At 40.2% G+C, this 27,350-nt stretch overlaps 2 protein-coding genes across 5 annotated transcripts; both read left to right on the top strand.

Annotated features, from left to right (window-relative positions):
• The first annotated feature begins 285 nt into the window (after positions 1–285).
• On the top strand, positions 286–5,953 carry LOC310942769 (uncharacterized protein). 2 transcript variants are annotated; one of them, XM_083908201.1, is made up of 3 exons: positions 861–1,374; positions 1,685–1,960; positions 4,285–5,953. In XM_083908201.1, the coding sequence occupies exons 1-3, from the start codon at positions 1,134–1,136 to the stop codon at positions 5,610–5,612; spliced, it is 1,845 nt and encodes a 614-aa protein (XP_083764327.1). In that variant the 5' UTR covers positions 861–1,133; the 3' UTR covers positions 5,613–5,953. The 2 variants fall into 2 exon arrangements, with proteins under 2 accessions (XP_083764328.1, XP_083764327.1); XM_083908202.1 differs by lacking the exons at positions 861–1,374; positions 1,685–1,960 and adding an exon at positions 286–602.
• A 2,139-nt stretch (positions 5,954–8,092) lies between these two features.
• On the top strand, positions 8,093–18,822 carry LOC310942179 (molybdenum cofactor biosynthesis protein 1-like). Of its 3 annotated transcripts, none has more exons than XM_083907500.1 (11): positions 8,093–8,320; positions 8,472–8,583; positions 10,561–10,728; positions 12,206–12,370; positions 12,526–12,587; positions 14,412–14,523; positions 14,902–15,014; positions 15,109–15,219; positions 15,380–15,500; positions 15,585–15,632; positions 16,713–18,822. In XM_083907500.1, exons 1-11 carry the CDS (start codon positions 8,126–8,128, stop codon positions 17,753–17,755), a joined length of 2,250 nt encoding a protein of 749 aa, XP_083763626.1. In that variant the 5' UTR covers positions 8,093–8,125; the 3' UTR covers positions 17,756–18,822. The 3 variants fall into 3 exon arrangements, with proteins under 3 accessions (XP_083763626.1, XP_083763627.1, XP_083763628.1); XM_083907501.1 differs by having other exon boundaries at positions 8,475–8,583; XM_083907502.1 differs by having other exon boundaries at positions 15,585–15,647; positions 16,713–16,839.
• The last annotated feature ends 8,528 nt before the right edge of the window (positions 18,823–27,350 follow it).

The raw sequence follows: 27,350 nt of genomic DNA on the forward strand, positions 1-27,350 counted from the left end.
TGTGTGTAGAGTTCTGAGAGCACGAGACATGCTTTCAGAAAATGTGTGTAAACAATCAAGAAAAACTGTATTTGAGCCAAAGAGTATTTTTTGTTGTTGCAGTACCAAGAGTGGCCACTGGAAATGTGTTTTTAATGCAAAGGGGGCGGTGCTCTATCTAGTTCTTGTAATACATCCATGAATGACACACACACACACACACACACACACACACACACACACACACACACACACACACACACACACACACACACACGAGAGTGAGGTAAGTGAGAGAGAGATACTTTTACGAACAAGTCTACGACGACATGTCACGCAACCCTGTCACACAACAGTCCAGATAAAACACCGCCATTTTGGCAGGAAGCTGCATCGTCTCAGCCTGTGTCCACATTAAAAAAAAATCAAGATGGTGGATTCATGTTGTGCCCCTGGATGCCGAAACAGACGGGAACAAGGCAACGGGAAAGCATTTTACCGGATCCCCAAAGACCCTGAGAGACGGCAGAGGTGGATCACTGCCATAAAACGCGCTCGGATGTCGGAGCATTGGGAACCGTCAGCCAACGGATTCCGTTTATGCAGTGATCATTTCATATCAGGTACAGATCCCCACGGTTATTGAATACAATATCGTGTTTGTTCTTGCACATTTCACTGCACTTGCATTTTACGTCACGAAAATGGCATATTTAGACCATGGAAGTATTGACATACGGGGCTGTTAACTGACGTCACTCGCAGGGAACGGGGTAGTGTCGTCACGCCGCCGCGTTGCATCATGGTCGTGGCGAGAGCTGTCTCTCGGAGTTGTTATTGAAATGTGTGCGGATGTGTTACCTTACTTTGTTTTACCTCGTTTTCTCCGCCCTTTGTAAAGTATTGTGAGGCGGTGCACCTCGTAGATCATTAAAGGGAAAAAGATCGACAACGGACTGAGTTTTTTCGGATTTCCAACTTGACGGCAGACTGAAGGGAATCCGATTTCAGACATATCAAGCAGACGTTGTTAGTTTGGCTTGGCCGCCATGTTGGAGGCCTCCTTTACTGCTACTCGGACCACTGCGCGATGTTTGTAGACGTACTCCCTCTCAGTCGTGTGTCTTAATTTGGTGTTACTTAACATCTCAACCATGGTAAACCGTTGCTGTATTGTGGGGTGTAACAGCACAACACATACTCGCCATGGGAAAAAGCTCGAAAATGGAATATCTTTTCACCGCTTTCCTGCTTGGAGGCGCAACCACGGAGACCAAGTGTCCGAGATAACAAAGAGTCGTCGGCTCGCTTGGACCGCGGCTGTCGGACGACCGAACATAACCTTCCACAGTATCCCGATATCGATGAGAGTGTGTTCACGGCATTTTCTTTCTGGTAAGTTAATAAGCATATACGCTTTGCATTTGTTTTCTCTTTAGTCAGTCCACCATACACACAGGAAACCTATAACGTGACTGATTGTTGCAATATTGTGGTCATGTACTATGTTTTCCTTGCTCAATATAACAAAACGAAATGAGTAAAATTGAACAGTCTGTGTTTACATAACATAGATCAACATTTTCTGGCATTTCATCGGCCAAACAATCGTTTGTTTGCGTCATTGGTGTATATATGTGTGTACATTATATTCTGTCTGAATACAGTAAGAGTTAATAACTGTAGGTTTTGATTGTGTTACCAGGCAAACCGGCATATGAAATGTGTGACTCGGATCCAGATTGGGCACCATCTCTATGTCTGGGTTACAGGGAGACCAAGTCTACGGACACTGCGCGCAATGCCAGACAACAAAACAGAACATGGCGAAGGACACCTGAAATGGCAGAAACCGCACTGGATGACACCACAACTGTGGCACCAACGCCACAGGATCAAGAAGAAGCAGAGGGTGGAAATGAAGCTTGTGAGCCTGCTGACAAGAGACCGCTGGCACCGACTCTATTCAGTTTGGTATCAGGCATGTCGATTTTTCCATTACTTCATAGTACCTCCTCAACGTCATACCGCGGCACAGCACAGTATTTTTTGGTTTGGTTCTTGTGTCAGACGTCGCGTCACATGACTCATCCAGTGATGACACTCTGGCCGGCAGTCGGTATACTTCACATTTTAGTATCGGCTCAGTTCACTTGGAACCTCGCCAAAGCAGGTACCAAGAAAGGTACAGAGTACTATTCCTAATGAAAGAGTAAAAAAAAAAACAGAGTAGACTTCCTTCAAGCCAGCGGTACTCAACACTTTCTTTTTACTCTTGAGAATGAGACCAGTGCACTTTTAAGAGTAAGATATATAATTGATGGAATATCTTATGTATAAAACTACAGCTATATTTATTATCCATCCATCCATTATCTAACGCTTTATCCTCCACAGGAGGGTCGTTCGGGGTGCTGTGCCTATCTCAGCTGACATTGGGCGATAGGCGGGGTACACCCTGGACAGTTCGCCAGTCCATCACAGGGCCACATATAACGGGGCTCGAACCCAGGAACCCGGGTCTAGTAGTAGTAGTAGTAGTAGATGATGATGATGATGATGTAGTAGTAGTAGTAGTAGTAGACATCGACAGCATATTGTTGTGGAAAGTCATTTAAATTTAATTTGTAAAAGAAAAACGCGTTTCTTTCCTATATCTCCTTATGAAACAACTTTTTTTTTTTTCATTTAATAGGGAGTTTAACATAGTTCCAAGGCGAAGAGTTCCAACATTTAACCTCCATAGTTAAAGATTTGATATTTGAAATGGATTTGACTCCACGTGGTAGTGAATTCCATATTTGACAGCCTCCTTCAGGAAAAGGCGATGGTCCAAACATAGAGCGACAGTAACCATTCACTGAGCTTACGTTCTTTTTGTCTCCTCTTTGGATGAATCTGGGGCAACATTAATTAAATTACATTTACTTGTGCCACCAAGTTAATATACGTGTGTGTTTGTGCTCTTACATTTTGAATACTTTTCAAAATCTGCATCTATACTTTTTGTGATGTATCGTGCAGGGCTGCAATGATGAATCGCTTTTCTAAATCAGTCATCAAATGTTTTAAAAACTGATTCAGTGGTTAGAGTGCTTTCTTAATAAGTTTCCTAATGTTTCAGCTTCTTAAAACGTTAATTCATTTTCGCCATATAACAAAGAAACTATTAAAGGTGATTCATTCTATTTTGTGGATAAAACAAGACATTTAGCTTTCATTTTCATTTTATGGCCAAAACAACAGATTATTCAGTTATGAAAATAATCAAGAGTTGCAGCCCAAGTACTGTATTTTGCTCCATTTTAAATCTTTGGAGCCTTGTCAGTCCTTGACTCTGAATTTGATTTAATTTTTTTTTAATCTTGTGCAAAGATAAGGATTTTGTGGGATCGGGTCTGATTCCTGCTCATTATCATTCTGTGTGACGGCAACAAGAATTTCAAGTCTTTCTTCATTTGACATTCCAAGGTTCATCAGCTGATTTGTCTCCGTTTAATGGAAATGAAATGGAATGAAACGAGCAAATATCTGGGTATTTTTAGTCTGCTGATATAGAGATAAGGGATATATGGGGAAAAGTTTTCTTGGGAGATGTTTGTTCTTCTCGAAGCGTGAGAGTGACAATACACTGCAAATACACTTGATCTTTAATACACGTATTATTACCTTTCATTTCAGAAAATACCTTCTTTATTTCTTTGGCTTTTTAATGTTAAATGAAGGGTATTTATTTACATGTGTGCAAATGTGGGGACATTTTGCTTTATCACAAATGTATTATTTATTTTAATCTTTTATTAAGTTACCATTATCTATTTTATTGAGTTTTTTTTTTACATATAATTTTGTTAATTCCATTCTTGATGATGCGACTTAAAGCTGGTGTTATATATTTGCGAGCTGTCAATGGTGTTAACTCATGCAACGTGTGTATGTGATGCTCATGCATGTCTTGAATAAACCTAGCGTAATAGACCTTTTTTTCTGCACAGTACCGTATATATGTATATATATATATATTTATGATTATATATGTATGCATGTATATATATATATATTTGTGTGTGTGTATATATATTTATTTATGTGTGTATATACATATATAAAATAATTTATTTATCATATTTAGTATATTTTACAGATGTATTTAAAATAAAATATGATGATCCATATACTGCCTAGGACCTGGCCTTTGAGTGCCTAAGGTTACGCCTGCTTAATGTCGACTTTAAAATGCATTGTATATTTTAACATGTCCAGTTAACTTAATCACCTGTTCCTACTTGTGTTTTTATGTTTCAGGAAAAAAAAGTGAAAACCCTCGGTCACCTGACTATGTTCCCTCCATCTTCAATAAAGTGCCGACCCCAGAGAAGAAAAGGAAAGGGATGCAGTTGGATGAATTCGACAGAGGACCGAAGAGCACACTCCAAAGATGTGAACAAGTATCTCCTCCATCAGACTGTTCTCTAGAAAGCAGCCCACAGCCAACGGCAGACAATGACACAGAAGCTCATGCAGAGGAATCAACCCACAAAAAACTTGAAGAGGATTACCAGCCCCTTCCCACTGACGATGACAAACCAGCGACTCCACTGTGTGCCAGTGAAACCTGTAGGAAATACGTGAAATATCTGGAGTTGAAATACCAAGCAAAAGAGAGTGAAAATCTGCTGTTGAAAGAGAAATTAAGCAGCACTGGACTAAATGAGACTGGTCTCCAAAACTATGATAAAAAGATCAATATTCTTACCGGTTTACCAACATATTCGCTGCTGATGACCGTCTTTAACTTTGTAGCTCCCTTTTTACAGCAGTCAAACCACTTTAGGCTCACAATATTTCAGCAGTTCATGCTGACTTTAATCAAGCTGAAAATGAATTTGTCCTTTGACTTTTTGGCGTATTATTTTGGCGTCGATTCAAGCACCATTTCAGAGGTTTTTAAACACGGTATCAGTGTCATGTATTGTAGGCTCGTGCCGTATCTAGTTATATGGCCTGACAGGGAATCTTTAAGAACATCTCTTCCATGTGCTTTCAGCAACAGTTCACTTGAAATGACAGTGTGCATTATCGACTGTTTTGAAATATGCATTGAGAAATCAAGCGACTTGTTAGCCAGCGCTCAGTATTTTTCCACGTGCAACACAATTAAGTATTTAATCGCCATCTGCCCCCGAGGCTCTATTTGTTTCATTTCCAATGGATGGGGAGGCCGAACGAGCGACAAGTTCATCACACAGCAGAGTAACTTTTTGTCTCATTTGCTCCCGGGAGACCTTGTTTTGTCAGACAGGGATTTAGACGACGGAGAAGACTCTTTACATTCTCCCGACGAAGAAATTAACTTTCCGGTGTACACTCTTGGCAATAACCAGCTAGATCATGTTAAGCTGGAGGACACGGAATGCTTGGAATCTCTCAGAACACACATGGAAAAGGTCTTCGGTCTTCTGCAACAAAAGTACCCCATTTTGCAAAGCACCTTGCCCATCAGTCTCGCTGACGTCGACCATGAAAATGACGTGACCTACCTGGACAAAGTTGTCAAAGTATGTTGTGCTCTCACTAATGTCTCTGAATCTCTTGTACACCTGCCTGAGCAGAACTATGGATCATCAATCTGACAACAGTTGCTGGATAAAGCAGCTGATGATCAATGTGCTGCAATGTCTCATCACAGAATTGGTTACAGATACACAATGTTGATTTTTCTTTTTTTAAGCCAACGACCGCTTCATATTAGCTATATGCAAATTGTGCGCACTCTCCTCACTCTTGCCTTTCAATTGTGATGGAGAAACTATGTAGCCTTCAGTTACAATGTGATTGTATACATAAAATGTTAAGGAAGATATTCGATATTTTGTTTCTGCCAAATGCAAAGACATTTTCAGCTAAGTTTTACAAAGTAAAAAGTATATAAGATGTTAAGAAATGAGACGCATGTACACATGTGAATATGTAAATAAACCCGTTTGTGTGTCAGTCACTTTGAGGAAGAAATCAGTCAACTTTCTATCATAACAAAACATTAGGTAACACTTTGTAATACGTACACACTATTAAGCATGAATAAATATTGAATTTATCATTTATAATGCATGAATACTCATTAGTATGTAGTAGTTTATAAAAATGATGGGTGAATGGGTGAATGATAAAATGATAAAACTCATTATTTATAAGCACAGTAGTTATGGATTAGTAAACACCGAAATCATCATTTATAAAGCATGTTTCTGATGTAAAGACTCATTAGTATGTGGTTTATGGTAAGGTTAGGTTACATGGTTAAATGATGAGTAAAACATGTTTATTCATCATGTTTACGCACAATGTTCTCTTCATACTAAGGGGAGCATAACAGAAAATAATCGCCAAGAAATGGGTAATTCTGTTTTGTAGTGGTTATATGACGTATAAACAAACACACAATAAACAATTAATGCCAAGGTGGACTTTATTCAAGTAAGTAACTAAGTTTATCCAAAGTATTACCCGCAAAGTGACCGCACCGCCACTAGATCGCAACGTATACATCGTGCGACGAGTGAAATAAGTAATAAATACAGAGAGTTATTTATCGAAATGTTACGGAGTAGTTACCTTTATTTTACATTATATTTGGTGACGTTTAGTTCCATTTATTCTGTATGACAGTTGCAGCTGGCCCTCTGAGGGTAACCATTATGCTGATGTGGCCCTCAGTGAAAATGAGTTTGACAAAGCCTGGTTTAAACTATCCCATCTAGATCTATAGCGTGTAACGATCAAGAACAATTAAGCATGTGTCAAGTCTGTCATTGACCTCATGGAGAATAATTAACTCAATCCTATGTGTTCTGGTGAGAATGATCTGGTCGGCCTTGCCACTGGCTCTTTGGCTCCACCTGCTGTGATCTGATAATAAAAGCGGTCTACCAGCCATCCAAACAAACATGCCCGCATGTGGACAGACACACAGAGCCACTTCAAACAAAACTTCACTCCCCACTCCGTAAGTGACAAATGATTGTATGGTTAACACTCTGTCAATAAACAGACAGTTGGGTCAGTTCGCCAGTCCATCACAGGGCCACATATCTTTCTAAATATGGTCATCCTAATTAAAGTCCAGTAACTTTTAGCTGTTTAAAACACCATCTTTTTGCTACTGGTTTGTAATCCTAATTTTTCTGTGCTGTTTGTGATGACAGGGTAGTCAGCATGATGACATTTTGCAGTCAGCCAGGCGCTTATTGCATTTACTCAGTTCGTCTGATAGACAACAAGGAGCAGCCAGTAGTGGTGCTACAAATCAAGTTATGAGGTTTAGTATTAAACTGTAATTCATGTATGGCCAATGGAGTGTACGTTGATTGGTGTTGGATGAATTGAGACAGGGATCGATTGCTTCTCTCTGGTGACCTGGATATTAACTGACGTTTTTGCAAGTGATTTTTTTGCGACTGAATTTTTGCAAGTGAATTTTTTGAGACTGATTTTTTTGAGACATCTAATTTTTTGCAACTGAATTTTTTGAGACATCAAATTTTTTGCAACTGAATTTTTTGAGACATTGAATTTTTTTTACACTGTATTTATTTCAACGTTGAAAAAAAACAGTGCTTGAAATTTGATGGTTTTTAAAATTCAAAGTCTAATTTCGATGCAAAAAATTCAGTGTAAGAAATTCGAATTCAAACTCAGATGGCACAGATTTACTTCCATAATACACTATCGTTTACATTTATATTTAATTCGTTTTAATATTCAAACACATTGATTACATAAAATTTTTTGTGTTTGTTTTTTTGCTAAATGTGGCAAAAAGTTGCTCTTCATTTCAGCATGCGCAACTTTACAATCGGCTTCTCACAATGATTGGATGTATTATACTATACATTTATTGACATAAAAGAACGAGGGAGTCGCGCTTCAATAGCCTTACAAATTGTTTCTGCGTTTGGCAAACACAGTCGTATGTCTCTACCGACAAGACTACATTACCCAGCATGCACCAGCAAATGTGCACATTGAAACGATTGGCTGACACAGTTACGCCCCCCACCCTGTCACTTTTCCTTGTTCAAGTCCTGGGAGTCGCTCGCTGACAGATGTTGGGCTTGTGAATTGTACGAGTGTGAGGGACAACACCATGGCCACCCTCGGTGTTACCGTCTGCCGCTTCCTTGACAGGAACAACAGCTACATTCATAATTTCACAAAAGTATTAGCAAGGCGCGTGAACAGCCCGGGCGCGCGGCGGCCGTATTCCAGTGCTACGCACAAGGAAAACGAAGATCTAGCTGCTCCCAACTTTGTAGCGGCAAGGAAAACCAGCTCGAGACAGGTAAACAAGCTGACTACATTATACATTCGACTTGTTCGCTTGTGGCGGAACTCACAGGGTGAAGGCACATGTGTTGTCACATGTGGTGCACGTTGACCATCACCTGACATTGATTTCACACTGTATTTGTCCTGGTCGTCTTTGTCTCCAGCAGAAGTTCAGAGAAGACGCATTACTGCCCTTTTCAGCGTTCTTGACTGACACTTTCGGCCGGAGACACAACTACCTGCGCATCTCCCTGACAGAGAAGTGCAACCTGCGCTGTGAGTACATGTGTCCTGACTACATGAGCTATTCAGTATTATTGACAATAATAATGTATATGGAAAAACAGTTAAGGATTCAGAAGTACTTCATATGGGAAAGAAAAGAGGGCAGAACCAAGTCATAATTGTCATTATTATAGATCACATGTGCCAAACTTGAGGCCTGGGGGCCAGATGTGGCCCGCCACGTCATTTTATGTGGCCCGCGAGTGATTAAATGGTGATAAAAATCAGTGTTAAGGTCTATGCTGCCATAAGGCGTGCGTTGACCATGAACTACATTTCCCATAATACATAGCGATTGAGTTACCCTCAAAGTGACGGCATCTAGATCGCAGTGTATAATTTTATATGCATCACGTGACCAGTGAAATTGGGATTGAGACTGTGATCGCAGCAGAATGTGTTCACAAAAGCCACAACCAAAAAACGATGTGGCAGTGAAAGCTAGAGGGTGCAGAGGGTTTTTGAAGCATTGCATGCTGAAGGTGTGTGAGCAGGTCTGCCCCGACTAGAAAAAGACTTTAGTTTACATTATATTTGGTTACATTTAGTTACATTTATTCTTTATGTAAGTTACGTCTGGCTCTTTGAGGGTAACCATTATGCTGTTGTGGCCCTCAGTGAAAATGAGTTTGAAACCCCTGTTATAGATACTCTTGCTTGGAGCTTCCTCCACCACCACATTTTCTCTTAGCTAAGCCAAAAAACTCTTCATCAGCCATCAGCTGATTAAATAACATATCATTGTTGATTACATGCATTTATCCTGTATAATTTACACTCACTGACTGTGGCTACGGCTGTGTAACATAATGCAATTCAATACAACAAATCAGCCAAATATGACATTGTCAGAGGTGTTAATTTGATATCTAATATTTTACTGAGTGATCATATGGATACATGTATTTGCATTGCCTATACATCATATAACCACTACAAAACAGTCAGGATTTTCCCTGTTGATCTAACCAGCGAAGCAATGTCACAATTTAATGTTTGTGTATGCTCAATGGCTGCCCACTGCTCCTAATTCTAGGAAGGTTCCCTTCGGGCTAAATGCAGAAAAGGAATTTCCCCTGTGGCTGTGGGACTGACAAAGGACTAAGACTAACACTATAGTTTGTGCTTAATTTGCATATCACCGTTGTAGCCATGAGATATTTAATAAGGTTATTTGTAATTTGTAAATAGGAACAGTCACCCCCTAAACCTGAAAAGCCAGTATCAACTCTACTTTAGGGTTAGTAAACTGTAAATTTACTAACCCTACTACAGCATTCACAGTTTAGACCTGAAGCAACATCACTCCAGTGGTTTTATGTCGGCTAATATACATTGATTTAATGCATAAGAAATAAAGTGCAGCATTAAGTATAGTAAACTTGCGAAAAAGAGGGATTCACTTATGTATGGGTTAAAGACTTATGTAAACACACATGTGGAAGGGAAACTAATTCAGCTCAATTAAATATTGGCACGTTAACTAGCCGAGTCGGGAATCGAACCCTTAACCTTCGAGTAGAGAGACGACTTACGCTCTACCATCTATCTATCTGTACGAGACTTGTCCTGTCCTGGAGAGATCAGCAACGTGTCCTTTACTGAACAATGGTTCTCCAAAGCTGCCAAGACAGCCCGTCTTCCAATAGCATTACAATGATGAAATCTAGCAGGACCTCCTGACTGGTATATCATGGTCAAATCATTGAGAAGGTATCTCCTCATTTTGGAATTGTATCTCAATTTTATTGCAACTCATAATTATGGACTCTTATCTCAAAGTTATGACTCAGTAATTATGACTTGGCATCTCAGAATTATGACTTTGTATCTCATAATTATGACTTGCATTTGATCAAAAACAAATAATCACTTCATAGTACATTGTACAGATCATTTATACCTATGTATTTGCCAATTTACAGTAGGATCAAAGTTGAGTGGCTATTTCTTCTTCCTGATGTTTAGGTCAGTACTGTATGCCGGAGGAGGGGGTGAAGCTTACACCACGGGGCCAACTGCTGACCACTTCAGAATTACTGACTGTGGCCCGTCTCTTCGTCCAGCAGGGAGTGGACAAAATCCGCCTCACTGGAGGGGAACCCCTCATCAGACCTGATGTGGTTGATATCATCGGTGAGACTCAATTCAAAAGTTGTTCAGGACTTTTTTTTTTTGCTCATGTCTCATCTGATGTCCTTATCTGATAGGACCACTATTCATGTGATTGTTTATTTATAAAGTAAGGCCATCGGGACCAGTTTTGGCATATTGTCTGAGCTGTTAAACATGTTTAATGTACATGATATATATTAAGTGGATGTAGTGACAGTGTGAGTACACTGGATCAGACACAAACACATTTTTCTGCAAGGACTGATTTAGTAACCAAGGGTTGAAGATGTGTTTCAATTATGATCAGGAGAGGAAGAGAACTAGGTCCCACTGCATGCTTTTGTTTTAAGATGCTTGAAAATTTGATTTTTGATTGGTCTAATGACTTATTATAACACATTGCACCATTGTGTAAGTCCACTGCCTGATGGGTTGATTAAGTGTAGCAGCCACAGCTAAAAGCAAGGCAGTGTGACCGTCGGCTGATGTCTTTACAGAGAGAGGACCATAATAAATCTGCAATTATCACCGTCATCTGACTGATTGACATTATGACGTCACGTGACCCCTATTTAAGTAGATAGATGATTTTAATTAAGTGGAAACAGTATACCGACTTTTAATGTCCTTCAGTTGTTGTTGTTCTTGACGATAAGGAAAAATGGATTGAAAGTCATCCACGGTAGTAACACATAAGGCGTGTGCCACACTGTATGTGTGAGTAGTACGTTTATATCGTGGAATGTCTTGTCGTATCAGATTAGATCGCTGCTTTTCTTGAGAATAGAACCCTTGCCTTATTTTTATTGAATTTTTTTCCATAAAAAAATCCCATTTCACAGCAAATCGGAGTCAAACAAATCCTTTCTTCACCCAAAAGGCTTTTATTGTGAAGTATTTGCAGGACCTCCACATGCTTTAAGGCACAGGTGTCAAACTCTGCCACATCTGGCTCACCATGAGGTTGCATTTCTTCCCTGCTTTTTTTCCCCACTGACTCACTGCTTAATACTACACTTATTAAGTCACCTCGCCAGTAAAATAAATAAACAAATTAAATGTGGACTTTGAAACACGGAGCTGGAACCAGAGTGGGGTAAAGGGGGCTCAGCAGCTCGTTTGTTTTTGGCTCCCTCTCTTTGAGCTTTATACATCTAGCAAACATTATTGAGTACAGCAAATTATTGTCTAAGATACATGTGACTCCAGGCCCGTATGTGCTGTTCTACTGAAAGAGGAAATCAGGAAAGACAGATGGAAATGGACAATGGAAAATCATTTGTCAACTGACTGACTTTCTGCCCCCTCTGTAATTGAGTTCGCTTTTAAAGCATACAGTATTATTTTATTGCAGTATTCCAAGGTAAATCTTATCTAAACATGTGACCCAGACATAATCCTGTTACAACTAGCTTGTATGTATCAATCATTTAATCCATTTATCATTTTTAAAAAATAATCTCGTTTCTTGTTTTGGTCTTGTGTTTTTCTCCTACAGCCGAACTGAAGAAGCTGGAGGGCCTGAAAACCGTTGCAGTAACAACCAATGGCATGAACTTGGCCAGGCTCCTGCCAAACCTGAAAACTGCTGGAGTCGACCTTCTTAATATCAGCCTGGACTCACTGGTTCCTGCTAAATTTGAGTTTATTGTCAGGCGAAAAGGTAGGGGAATCAATCTGACTTTTGAATATTTTACATATGTGGTCAAACTGTAATTGTTTGTCACCATAGTATGTTAATATGAAGCAGATTGTTAATGTCTTCTGTTGACTGAGGTAAATGTCTAAATTAGTCAAATAACTTTGTTTTATCCCTAGGATTCCACAAAGTCATGGAGGGCATCGATAAGGCCCTTGAAATGGGCTTCAAACCTGTCAAGGTATCTCGTTCACTTCACTTTACTAAATCTCGACCATTTTTTGACACTCAAGATTCTCTTGTGCTTTTTCTCTGTTTTCCTGAAATATTTTCAAGAATTTTTTTTTTTTTTGTAGTTTTGTTTATGATTTCTTTGTTATATGGAGCATAGAAACCAGATAATGGAAGCCAGAGAAGCTGAAAAATCTGAAAACGTTTAAATGATTAACGAAAACACACAAACTGATTCATCGATTATCTGACTAGTTGAAGATTCATTTAGTAATCTATTGATAATCGATCACCATCATTTCCGGACTATTGAGCGCACCTGAATATAAGCTGCACCAACTAAATTTAAAAAGAAAAACAATATATAAGCCGCAGGTGTCCACGTTACTATATAAATAAACTAGAAAAGCACTCGGAGAGCGCAGACCTCCGCCAAGGCAGCTCAGCCCCCCACAAAATGGCGATAAAAATATTGATAGCGTCTACGGATCGCGCCCAAATTTAATCACTTGTTCTTGGTCCCATTGCGGATATTTCCTGGAAATTTCATCCAAAGCCGGCCGCCTTTCAAAACCCGTTGGTGATCGTGGATTTTTTCACACTGCCCCACGCTGTCAGGATCCACTGGCACACTTGAGCAAAAGTAGCTCTTCGTATGCGGCCAGTTTTTGATCCAAGCCTCCCACTCAACTCGGAGTGTCACTTGCACAATGCACAAAATGCGTCTTCTTCGGCGAAGTATCTCTTCCACTCATCTGTCTCGCTCTTGCGCTTCTTGCTAGAGCACCCTCTGGAGGCCGTTAGCCCGTAAAAATCTATAGATTAGCCGCATAGGCTGCAGGGTTTCGAAGTGTGTGAAAAAAGTAGTGGCATAGTCTGGAAATTACGGTTAATGAATAATCGAAGCAGCCCTAACTGTAAGGATCATTGACAAAACCAAGTGTAAGGTCCATTAGCCCCCAAGCCCATGTTTTTGTCTGTATTACTAGAGTGACGACACACGCTGTGGACTTCCTCTTGTAAAGCTGTGGCAGCAACACATTGTTATTGTTAACTCAGCTGCATCCTGATTTTGTGGCATGTGACGACCCACTGTATTCCATAATCAGGTTGAACTGTGTATGAAACAGACAAGCTAATGAACACACTTAAATGTTAAACACTTATTAATTCACATAAGGTAGCTCACCTCCTGAAAGCAAATTATGCAAATATAGGGTAAGTTCTGTCTGTGTTTTTACTTCTGTATTACTTTTTAATTTTAGTGTAAATATTTAGTTAGATGATGCATAGCTTCAGTATGAGTTCTGTGGTATGACAGTATGCTTGTTCAGGTGCTAAGCTGGTAAATGTGATGGCACTGACAGCAGTTGTAATTCAATTGCTGTCAATAATAATAATAACAATAATGATAATAATAATAATACATTTTACCCAGACTTGGCTGGGCAAAAGTCCAGAGATTAGCGGCTCATTTACAAGGAGAAGCTGTAAATAAGTTTCAGTTTGAAGTACTAAAAAGGGGGATAGTTTAGAGGTGGTCTACATCTGTTCGTTCAAAAGTGTTATTTTGTCCCCCTTTACACCTGGCATTACAATGTGTTGTCTGTGATCGGATAGCGATCGGATAGCACTTGCACCACACCGCATGCATTTACACCTGGTACTGACATGCGTCTCTGATGTCCACATTAAGATCTGACTGCTGTCTGATCACAGTCTAATGTTTATGTTTCAAGCTAGATGGTCACTTTGATTATGTTTATGCAAAAAAAATGGTGTAAATTGAGGCTGGCATTCTGACAGCTTTATTGTTGTGTGTTGCCCTCTGTAGGTAAACTGTGTGGTCATGCGAGGCCTTAATGAGGACGAGTTGATAGACTTTGTGGCCCTGACAGAAAACAAGCCTTTGGAGGTGCGCTTCATCGAATACATGCCCTTCGATGGTGAGTGCTCACTTTCTTCAGTGTTTTAGGAACTAAAAAGGCTGTATTCTCATTTCTATTACTGCATTATTTTCACATATCATATGTATATGCATGCTATAAAATCTACACCTCATGTCTTGCTGTAAGACAGCACTTCTCCAATTGGTTTGTCTTGCTTTGTATGAGTTTACCACCCCACTGTCCAGCCATATCTTCTGCAGTGTAGATACAGTGGAACTAGAATGTCACTGTTAAACAAACATTTGCAATTTTAATACCACTGATGTTGGCTTCAGTTTGTTGTTGGTTGTTGAATTAATAGAATAAGATGTAGCTTGTGATATGTTGATATGTTACAATATGCATCGCCCTCACTGCTTCCTCCTCTCTCTGCAGGCAACAAGTGGAGTTTTAAGAAAATGGTGAGTTACCAGGAGATGCTGGACCGCATCAAGCAGCAGTGGCCTAAGTTGGAAAGGGTTCAAACTGGACCCATGGAGACAGCTAAGGTCAGCTCCCAGTATTACTAGCACCGATTATTCATTCAGACTCCACTGCACATACGTGATACATTATAGTTTGTGTTTCTCTGTGTTGCAACAGACATTCAAAGTGCAAGGCTTCAAAGGCCAGGTGGGATTCATCACCTCCATATCTAACCATTTCTGTGGCTCCTGCAACCGCTTGCGCATCACTGCAGATGGCAACCTCAAGGTGAAACTATAGTACTGTACTTACAGCCTGATTAAACCCCTTACTTACACTTAACATACATCAAGTATTGTCAAGAATGTGGGGCTGAACTGGTTTTCTGGCAGCCAGCATGAAATGTTTAGTCTCTTACACACACATTTCCCTGCTTGTCATGTCTCAGGTGTGTTTGTTTGACAACTCCGAAGTGTCTCTCAGAGACCTCTTACGCTCTGGGGCATCAGAAGAGGAGCTATTACAAGTCATTGGAGCAGCTGTTGGCAGAAAGAAGAAACAACATGCAGGTAACATTTAAGTTGTTTCACTCACGCATCATTTGTTGGTGTTTTTCTCTCACAGTCCTGAGCAATTCTGTTTATCTGTTTTAGGCATGCTCGATCTCTCTCAGATGAAGAACAGGCCCATGATCCTCATTGGTGGGTGACAAAACTGTATGTATAGATCACTCAAACGCATACTTTGTTGATTCAATGCTCATGACTTATATTTTTACTTCTTGTTGCCGCTGACCTTTGACCACAAGTGCCTCCACACCATCTTATGAAGAAGTAGTAGCCACTAAGCGTCTCCATGGTCACCCTGGCTAATGATCAATGCAAAGAGTAGTTTCTATGTAGATGATGTTACTTTCAGAAGTTGTCTGATGGACACAATCTACAATACAGGAGTCTTTCAGTCATGGGCGAATAATGTAAGCCAGGAGCTAACTTACGGCGCTTTCACACCTATAGGTCTATTGCTTTGGTCCGCACCAGTCAGAACAATGTTACAATGTAGCAAAGAGATGTGGGTACGGTTTGCTTTCACATATGCATACTTCTAAACGAACCAAAATAGACCACGAAGACCATCGGCACCGGAACCAGACTCACGCGCCCGATAAACATGGAGGAACAGCTTTGCGTTGCACTCACAGCACTGATCCATTGTACGTGTAGGTCCTTTTCTCCAAACAATTAATTTAGAACATAATTTGCAGCTGCAACTCCAAACAAACTTCATGATTTATTTGACTCGCCAACAAAAACGAACTGAACCAATGAACCATACACGTTTGGTGCGCACCAAATGCTGTATGTGTGAAAGCACCCTTAGGGCTGTCCACATGGAAACGAGTCTCTGTGAATCCACTCATTTTAATGTATGCATTTTATCTACAGTGAAATGCTATTTTTTTCAAAAAAACGGGTGTTCAGAATGGGAAAATCTCAAAATGATGGTGTCATAATCCCACCTCTCTTGGAGGTTGTTTGGTCTGTTCACTTCATGATAACTTTTATTTTTTTCCTTGGTCATCCTGACTTCCTTCATTCTGTCTGTTTCTGTCATTATATACATTGCAATGTATACTTATTAGAAAAAAAGTTTGTACACGGCGCACATGCCTACATGCTACATAATTTTTTCCCTTGAAAGTATTTTTCCTGTACTGACACTATTATAATATGTTTACCTTGAAATTACTGTGTTTAACAGTGTTGTGCTTATTCCGTCAGAGCCTTTGCCAAAGGTGCAAGACAGCCAGAGATCTCCATCTGCTCTTTCAGCAGCTCCGCACACAGCTTTTTCAGACAGCAGGAGAGTCCTGAAACAAGAGGAGGTTTTGTACAATTCAGATTGTACCACTTTAACACCAGTTACCGATTTTAACTGCTCTACAACCGCAGTGAGCGAAGCCACCCATGTTAGATTGCACATCTGCAAAAAAAGGTCTAATGCAACAGACAATCCCCACTTTGTAGCACCAGCTGCTGGTCACAGTTTCAGCAGTTGTCATTTAAACACCTCAAGCTTCAACACGCAAACAAATGCCATGAGCAACATGGATGGAAAAGACTGTCTCAGGTACGCACAAGCCAGGAAACCTAATGCTTTGAAGAGCCTTTTACATAGGACCCGAGGAATTCCAATAATGGAACCTAAAACAAATCTTAATCAACACAGTGTTGTTAGAATGTGCCATAATCAGAATTCCACCCAGAACCCCACTGGAAATCAATCTTTGAGTGATCAGACCAAGTTGGACACACGTGTGACCAACACCCACCTGCATGAAATTACTGAAGTCCATCTGACGCATACCGATGCTCAAGGAAGAGCCACCATGGTGGATGTCGGAGGGAAAGTTCCCTCATGTAGAACAGCCACAGCTCAAGCCACTGTCTTGTTGGGTTCCACTGCTTTCCGGCTACTTCGGGACAACCAGCTGGCTAAGGGTGACGCCTTAACCGTTGCACAGTTGGCCGGGATCATGGCTGCCAAGCAGACCTCAACCCTCATCCCGCTCTGCCACCCACTCCCCTTAAACCATGTCTCCATTACCTTTGACCTGGAAGAGCGGCAGAATGCCACATTCATCACTGCAACATGTAGCACTACGGGAAGAACAGGAGTTGAGATGGAGGCGTTGACGGCCGTTTCCGTGGCAGCGCTAACCCTGTATGACATGTGCAAGGCTGTGAGCCATGACATCGTCGTTAAGGATGTGAAGCTCATGAGTAAGACGGGCGGGAAGAAGGACTTTCACCGTCACCTTTGACCACCTGCGTCTGGAACAGGAAAACAAAGAAGACCTGGTATTAGGATCTGTCTTCAGTGATCTTATCACATGTGGAAAGCACTTAAATTCAGACCCAAACACAGCCACTGTGTCCTCCAAGCTGATACAAAAAAAACACAATCTGAGCATCCTTGAACCCAGTCTGTCCTAACACATTCACACATCTGTGCACCCTCAATCGTGTAAAGCAACATTTTGCACTCATAAACAGACGTGGCATCAGGCTGTGAACAGTCATAATCAGTAGGGACGAGTTGATATGTCAACATGTTGTGACATAGACGCGAGTGAATCAGACTGACAATAGTATCGGTAGATACTCGTTATTGTTATATTGGCCTTGTATCAAACACAGAAAGTGGTATTAGGCCATTTTTAAAACTCATCACTTGTGATTGGATCACCTGGGACAGATTTGTAAAACAGGTCTGAATGGTCTGAAAAGTGAATGTCTCAATCTCAATGATCACCCATGTACCACCTACCTCTGCCTACTGAAGCTTACTGACGGTAACATTACAATTATCAGTTTAATTGTTTCATCTCCCTCTTTTTTTCTTCTTCTTCTTTACATGAAGTGATTAACGAATTAACATGTATCTATTGGATTTGGCTGGTTTACTTATTCAGAATATCAGCTGTAATAGAAAATAGTTAGAAACATAATTATGCAAAAAAAAACAAAAAAAAACTTGCTCTTTTCATGATTATACTGTGAATTATCTAAAAGTGATATGAAAACAATTCAAATCATACATCAGAATGTGTAATGCATAACATGTAATGTATGTATTAAGGAAGGGCTGAAATGCAGTCAGACTGTTGTGTGTCTTTCTGTCTCAAGAAGGCAACCCGAGCCCTCACTAGAAGGTTTTCAGTGACAGACATGGTTCATTCTGGACAGGTCACCAGCACAGGGACAACCAGTCACCCTCACATCCACACTCAGAGTCTCCAAAGCTGCAGAAAAGACTAAACATAATGTAGAATGTTTCACTTTTTTAAGTTGTCATGAATGAAATGTGTGTCTGCACAGCCATTAAGTTTGGACAGTCACTATAGTGTCTATATGTGCTCTCTCATCTTACATACATTTAGGCCAAAACACTACTACTTAACATTTATAGAAACAATACCTCAAATAATGCATGCCATGTAATCAAAGCTAAAGGTGCTCCAATAAAACATTGACATTTGAGTGTGTTATTTTGTGTGTGTATGATACACTTTTCAAGAACAAGGCTGATGTGCAGAATCAATTCTGGGTACTGCAACAATAAATACTCATGCGTACAATTTTCCCATTGACCACAATATTAATAGAGTCTGTAAGAATCTGTAAAAGTGTCCACAGGACACCCCGAGACACGGACATATGCTTTTATATTCTATATTTTTAATTCGTGGAGTTTGATATTTGTAAAAACCTCCATAAAAGCCATAAAAAGCCCAGAAAAATCTTATTTCCCAGAGTGACGTCACAGATGTGCACGCACACACCAAAGCGCGGTCGTGTGGCGTCTCGGGAACGACGCAACTGTCAGGGAACCGTCGATATGAAAGCTTTATGAGAAATGTGAGTAAATTAAGGCAATATATATATATTTTTTTTAATATTACGACAAACTAGTTTTTAATTATTTATTTGTCGCTCAATAGCATTTATTCCCAAACTTATTATCGATGTTTTCACGAGCTTCTGTGTCGGAATTCATTGAGCAGAGGAGACTGACATTGCTGCGCTTTATCACTTTGATGATGACGGTTGTGGATGGAGATGTGACCGAGTGATGCGCCGTGACCTGCGCTCACTTCACCACTGGATTTCCCGGGGAGGCTGTTTGTCTTATTCATAAAGGTACTGATAAATGTGATGAACACAGACTTTAGAGCTGAAGATAAACATGTTGAGTGAAATAATCTGGAGTTATAAAACTACTTTGAACACGTTGTTATTGTTTTGCAGGTTTTCTGACCCGATATATATATATATATATATATAATTTTACTTTTTCCTTCTTGTTATAATCTCTAATGCTTTATTGAAATGATGCAATGCTGCCCTCCACAGTTTTAAATCCTTATTGCAGTTTAAAGTTCTTCAACACAGGTTAGCCTACATGCAGAGGCGTTTCTAGAGTCTGTAGGGGCCCTAAGCAAAAAATTCCCAGGGGGCCCTTCCTTCCAACCAGTGTTCATCACCATTATGTTATAAATAATCTGACACCAATGAAAAATGTATTCTTTTTTTTTCGAAATGAAGAAAATATAATTGTAAAGAACAATAAAATACTGTAAATAGCTTTTAAAAAAACTATATAAACACTGTAAAGAACCCACATTATAAAACATAAAAATATAAATATATAGAACAATAAAATACAGTAAATAACTGAAAAAAACATGTATAAACTGAGTAAAAAAGATATGCATTACACTGTAAATAATCCTCTTCATTTTCCAACTTGCAGAACGATAACTTCACACAGGTTAAAGTGAGGTGGGGCCCCTTTAGGGCAAATCGCCCATTGTTTTTTAAGGGGGACTGGGATGCAGCTGGTCACTGCACATTTCAGTAAAAACAGCCCTCAGGCTCCGAGTGTCGGGGGGCCCCCTATCAGCTCGGGGGCCCCAAGCAGTTGCCTGCCTTGCCTGTTCACAAGCTGCTCCTCTGCCTACATGCCAATGTGTCCTTGGGCAAGGCACCTGCTGTATGAATGAATGGCAAAACTGTAGCTTAAAAGCAGCTTTGAGCGGTCATCAGTACGAGAACAGCACCATATAAATACACACCTTTACATTGTGAAGTTCTTTATTACGGCTCAAATTGCCCATGTTTATTTTCTGTGTGGTTTTCCTTGCACCAATCAAAGACAGATGAAATTCCCTAAAATAGTAGCTATGGCAACACAGATCAAAGACAGATGTGGAGGAAATTACATCTCTCCATCTCTCTTTCTGTCCAGTTTCCTGACATTGGTCACCATATAGCATGCGCCACATGTCATACATGCACATATTATCATAGGACGTGCTGTGTCATTTTTGATGAACGGTAAATTATCAGTCGAGAATTGTCCAGGTGTGCAACATGAAAGGAAAGTGGCGTGCAACACTTTGATCTGCACACGTAACCTAATTTCTGTCGCTTATTAGAATCCCGAGGGTGTTAACGAACTTCAAACTTTGATTTAGGAATTCAAGATGTGATTTAGAACTCCGCACTGTTTGACATGAACATCATTTGCTGATGCTTGAGATTTATAATAGGATATTTTTGAGAAAAACTGGGTCACAATGTCAAATGATGGCGATGATGACGTAGGTTTAGTTCTTTCAAACTTACACCACCTTCCGAATTCTGATACACTACATCACACCTTTCCAATAAATATAAGCATTTGCAGTATTTATGAACAACAATATATGTATATATACTATATATATACTATATATATATACTTTATTAGGATTCATGTCATGTGACCCCAGTGTTTCACGAGGTAAAATGCATGGTGCAAAGAAGGCACATTTAGCATTCCTCTAAAATACAGAAATAAAACATCTGTGTATATATATTTATATATATATATATATATATATATATATATATATAACAATATATATATATATATATATATATATATAACAATATCCATCCATCCATTATCTACTGCTTTATCCTCTATATGAGGGTTCGTGCTGTGCCAATCTCAGCTGACATAGGGCGAGAGGCAGGGTACACCCTGGACAGGTCGCCAGTCCAACACAGGGCCACACACAGAGTGTCCAATTTTACATAACAATATATTATACACAATACTCTTAAAAGAAAAAAAAAAAAAAAGAAGAAATTTACAGCAAATTGAAAATTGATTGATGACTGATGAGTTTACACCTGCTGCTCACTTTCACTCCCAGGAGTTGCCAGCATCTAAGATGGAGCGTCTTGAGAAGTTGACGGATGAAGCCATTCAGGAGATTCAGAATAAGTACTCTCGCCTCAGACACAGACAAGACGGTATTGACGGCAAGATGATTATGACGCAAGACAAGCAACAGGACTGCATCTCAGAGCAGCAGCGGGTGCAGCTGGAGGTAAGTGACTTAAGCACTATACAGCTGATTCAACATGTATTAACGTTGCCCTTTGTCAGTGATATAGATCACAGTGATTTACCATTTACAATAGCTCCAGTGATTGGAGCTATTCCAATCACTTGATTCCAAGTGATTGGAATGACAAAGGATGGCTGGCTAGAGCATGTCCTCTACTATGTTTCCGGCAACCGCACTTGAACTACTCCCATGAAGTGCATCTGCAATGTTAAGGTCTGATCAGGGCTGAGTGTGACCTTTTACCATCAACCTTCTGTCCATAGGGATCTCTTGTCATGAACAGGTCAGAGGTAATGCTACTGGAGGAGGCCATAGCAACAAAATGTCGTCAGCTGGACATCCTGGAGCGACACGTGGAGACAGAGAGTTATGGCTACGAAGTCTTCGTCAAGATGTTTGAGGAGAGAGCCAACGATGCGAGACCTTTGTAAGCTATTGTGGATTCTTTGACCTTGTATGTATTAATTTCAAATTGTGTTAGTGCAACATTGTCTCTTGTCAGTCTTGAAAAGGAAAGGCTGTCCAAACAGAGGGAGGATGCTGCGATTGAGAGGTTGTCTAAGGCGGTCAGTGTTTTACAAAGGTACAGTGCATGAGCACAATCTCCATATTTAAGCTATCGACTAATAATTGGGAGACTGCTATGAAGTCCACTGCTTCTGAATCTGAAACACTTCTTTGTTCTTCACAGAGACGTTGTTAATGCTGAGGAAACAAACAAGAACTGTGGTAGATACAGGAACCTTCTGCTCAGACTTTTGCCTCCAGAGTGGCAGGACGCATTGAAAGCAGAGGCTCAAGCCTCATCCGACAGAAATGATCAGAACGAAGGGCCGTCTGGTAGAGAAGATCAGGACGAACAGCCGTCTGACACTGAAGATCAGGACGAACAGCTGTCTGACACTGAATATCAGGACAAACAGCTGTCTGGTATAGATGATCAGGACAAACATCTGTCTGGTAGAGATGATCAGGACGAACAGGACGAACAGCAGTCTGGTAGAGATGATCAGGACAAACAGCTGTCTGACACTGAAGATCAGGACGAACTGCTGTCTGGTAGAGATGATCAGGACGAACTGCTGTCTGGTAGAAATGATCAGGACGAACAGCTGTCTGCTAGAAATGATCAGGACGAACAGGACGAACAGCAGTCTGGTAGAGATGATCAGGACGAACAGGACGAACAGCAGTCTGGTAGAGATGATCAGGACGAACAGCAGTCTGGTAGAGATGATCAGGACGAACAGGACGAACAGCAGTCTGGTAGAGATGATCAGGACGAACAGCTGTCTGACACTGAAGATCAGGAGGAACAACAGTCTGACACAGATTCTCAGGATGAAGAGCTGTCCGGCATCATTGATCAGAGTGAACAGCCATCTGACCAAAATGATCAGAGCGAACAGCCATCTGACCAAAATGATCAGAGCGAACAGCCATCTGACCAACATGATCAGAGTGAACAGTTATCTTACACAGATGATCAGAGCGAACAGCCATCTGACCAACATGATCAGAGTGAACAGCTATCTTACACAGATGATCAGAGCGAACAGCCTTCTGACAGAGAAGATTGCGGCAAAGAACCGTCTGACATAATTGATCAGAGCGAACAGCTGTCAGACACAGCTGATCAGAGGGAAATGCCACCTGGAACAGGTGATCAGGAGGATCATAATGATGATGAGAGTGAAAAGCCATCTTGCATGGATGATGTGGCTTTGACTGAGGGGCCCACGCTGGCCTCACCCCACAGCGACACACTGTAAAGAAACACTAACACACTCACTTCTATAATCCATATTATAACAGCCTTTGATATTTTACAATGTTGCTGCTGCTGTTTAATTAAAGACGAATTTCTAAATGTCTTATTTGTTGCTTTTTCAGGCTGGACAGTGATGCCACGGAATATGAGGTCAGTCGTCCTCCTAAGAAGTGAAGTGAAGAACCTTCTGGTCTTGAGTCTGACAGTGTGATGTCACCCCCCCCCCTCCATTTTCTTGCAGAAAATATACTTGTTTGACTCCCAGCAGCTACTAGAACTGATGAAGGAAGTGAATGAGCAGAACCTGTACCTGATAGACATGTGCAGGTTGGATGAAGAGGAAGAGGAGCTCCATCAGGAGCCTGCAACCCCTGCTGTGAACACAATGTAAGCAACATAATTAATCATGCAACTGCAGTGCCTAGACACTTACTTGACATTAAATTATCAGGTCAGAATTTTAATATCTCTGAACCATGCAGGGGTATGGAGGTTCTTGGAGCGTTCAGTTAATCGTTTTAACTTCTTTCCAAGACGAAACTGTTCCGAAAATATTCCTCACTTTTTTTTACTCGTCCCTGTGCTCCCTCGCCATTACTATTACGCTAAAATAAAATCCTGGCTTGAACCCTGAAATCCTTGGTTCAGATTTATCTAAGTGACACACACTTACAAAAAAAAGCAGCTGTAGACCGGATTTTTACTTTGGACTTTGGTGCAGGAGAGTGAATGGTTTTTCAGAAAATGCTATATATCAACAAGATATCGTGGTAAAACATAATTTTAATGTCACATAGTCATAAGTGAATATATATTTAATTAGATGAGCCCTTTGTTATGTGTGTGTTATTGCACATACTCAAATGTTGAAATGTGCTTACTGTAAGTGGCTTTGGATAAAAGTGTCTGCTCAATGACATGTAATGTAACGTGACATAAAACAGCCAAAGACACATTACCCTGCACTTTCTCTGTCCTATCGTGAAGGAACGAGGTTGAAATGAAGCTGGTGGTTCGGGAGTTCAGGGACAGAGTTGAAAGCTTCAAAATGACGTCCGAGCAAGACCAACTACAAGAAGCAATGACGCTACAAGAACTGGTGATGTGCTCTGCGTCAATACACTTTGTGTTATTTGCTCGTTTTAAATGTAAGAGCCGCTCTTGTCAACAGAGAATCTATATGTGTATATATATATATATATACATACAGTACATACATACGTATATATATACATACATAAATACAAAAATTCTTGAAAGAATTTGAGTTGTCCCCCAGGGGCAATTTAAGGCAATTGTGCACATTTTGAAGAGACAAACTCATGTCTCAAGCTCTATTTTTCTCAATTTTTTTCTCTCTGCTTCTACCACTTCCTGCTCATTTATTCCACCCCACTGCCCTCTCCCTGCTTACAGGACGCCGTGCTTGATCCTCTGGGCTTGAAGGTAACGGATGTGCATTACTTCTGCACGAGCCGCCAGGCGGGCACCCTCAGCACCCTGGACAAGCTGTTGGTGATCAAGGATCGAGTGACTTTGCTGCTTCAGAACATAGAGAAAAGGCTCAGGTATGTGTCCGTCCGCCAGGGGTTTGAGGGTAACACTCACCTGGTATTAAGAGATCTGTCCGTGTGTAAATTGTGCTAAGAACAGTTCTGAACAATCCCAATGAATGTGTTCTCAGATCTGATCAGAAAAAACACAAAGACACATGTGAGCTTCATGAATCCGATCCATCCATTATTATAGGGTGATTATACACTTGTACAAACATGCTTATGGGTTGTAAACTCAATTTGTGCTAATATACCATACATAAATGTTATAAACTGGATTTAAAACTGGTAAAGCTTCCATGAACAATGCAAATCAGGACTTTACAGTTGCAATTACAGGGAAAAAGTGACAGAAAACAATCCTCTGGTTTTTGCTTCATGTTATAGATGTTTTTTTTTCATCTATGAGTCTCTCGGTAGTGAACAAAGTCAGAAGAACAGTGATGGTGTCCTCAGTACACTGCAATTTAAGGATATTTAAATGAATAATCCTCTCATGTAATGTCACAGGCGAAATCTGCCGAGTGACCAAGAGAAGATGAAGAGGTCGCTGAGTGGTCCACCGCAAAAAGTATGTTTTTTTTACTGTTTTTTACAAATCCTTCCATCCATTTTCTATTGATTTATCTTAAAAAGGCAGGGTTGACCAAAGTCCTGTACAGTAATAAAGCAGACATTTAAAAACAATGAAACACAGAAGAACACAACGCACAAGTGAGAGGCAAAAACATAGGACACACGTAACACAACTCACACTCGAATCGAGTCGAATGCCAAAGAGAAAAGATGTGTTTTAAATTTTAAAAACAGGAAGTGATGATTTGAAGGAAAGGTACGTACAAAGACGTATAAAACAACATGGGGAGGAAGGCCTAATTCTTTTTTTCTCTTGCAGATGGAAAGAAAACCAATGCCCAGATACAATTGTGTTGAACCTAGAGTTGCACCAGAGGAAAACTCCTAAAGAAGAATTCTTTACCACTGATGGTGACGTGAATGTCACTGAAATGATGAATTAGGGGAAAGAGATTATTGACGTTTCTCAGTACCAAACAGAAGTATGACTCAAGTACACACTCACCAAGTACTGCAGTGTATACAAGTACGGTCAGTGCAATTAGAACAGCAGTGGACCTTCTTCTGTTTGAATGGAACCTACAGTGTTGATCGATGAACATGTAAAATACTTTTAATAAATAGCATATATGTACTTTTAAAATACAAATTACTTGCAATAAATATATACACTCCTGATCAACATTTTAAGACCAGTTGAAAAATTGCAAGAATTTACATTTTGCACATTTGTGGATCTTAAGAAGGTTTTAAGTAGTGCTTAAAAATGCAACTGGTGCATTCTGCAGTTACAGACAGGAATTTAGTGAAAACAAATACATTATTTGTGGAATCACTGCCATAAATATCCATCATTATTTAGTATTGAATTGAGAAAATCACGCATGAGCTACCAGTGAGGCTGATGTGGTTGAATTACCTGATCTTGGTCACTAGGTGGCAACATATCCCCATAAAATTGAGTATGTACATTGAACACTGAGGATTACAGTTTTTCTCAGTCGTTTTGGTGCTTTTCTCAGATCAGAATGAAAATTCTCGGAACTATTAGTTCAACCTCCATGACATAGTCATTTGTGCACATCATAGTGGCAATTTCTCCTTCCTCTAAACAACTTGCAAATGCGCTTGGACATGTATCACTTGCTTTCATACAATTCTCTGCTGTTTTATAACATTATCATTTGCTTATGTCATGTCAGTCAAAATTAACTATACTTATGGATGCTGAATAGTTGTTCCCAGTCTTCTTTTCATTGCCATTCATTACATACAAAACTATTGAACTTGCTTTCAAATTATTATTCACTCACGAAGAGGTGTGTGAAGTATTAGTGACCAATGACAAGCCACTTGTTCACAGTCACTCAGGGATGAATCCCATGAACCCTCACTTGGCAAGGACATAGTGTGTACCATTTCTACAACTCTGTTACACAGCAATGGAAGGTCAGCATCGTGGAAGAGGGGTGAGGATGTGTGGAGGGAGGGGAAGGGAACAAAACGGGAAAAGGGAGAAGAGACCAAATACAGAGGCAGATTCCTAATGAAA

This window comes from Microchirus variegatus, assembly GCF_963457635.1.
Source record: "Microchirus variegatus genome assembly, chromosome: 21".
NCBI classification, from domain to species: Eukaryota; Metazoa; Chordata; class Actinopteri; order Pleuronectiformes; family Soleidae; genus Microchirus; species Microchirus variegatus.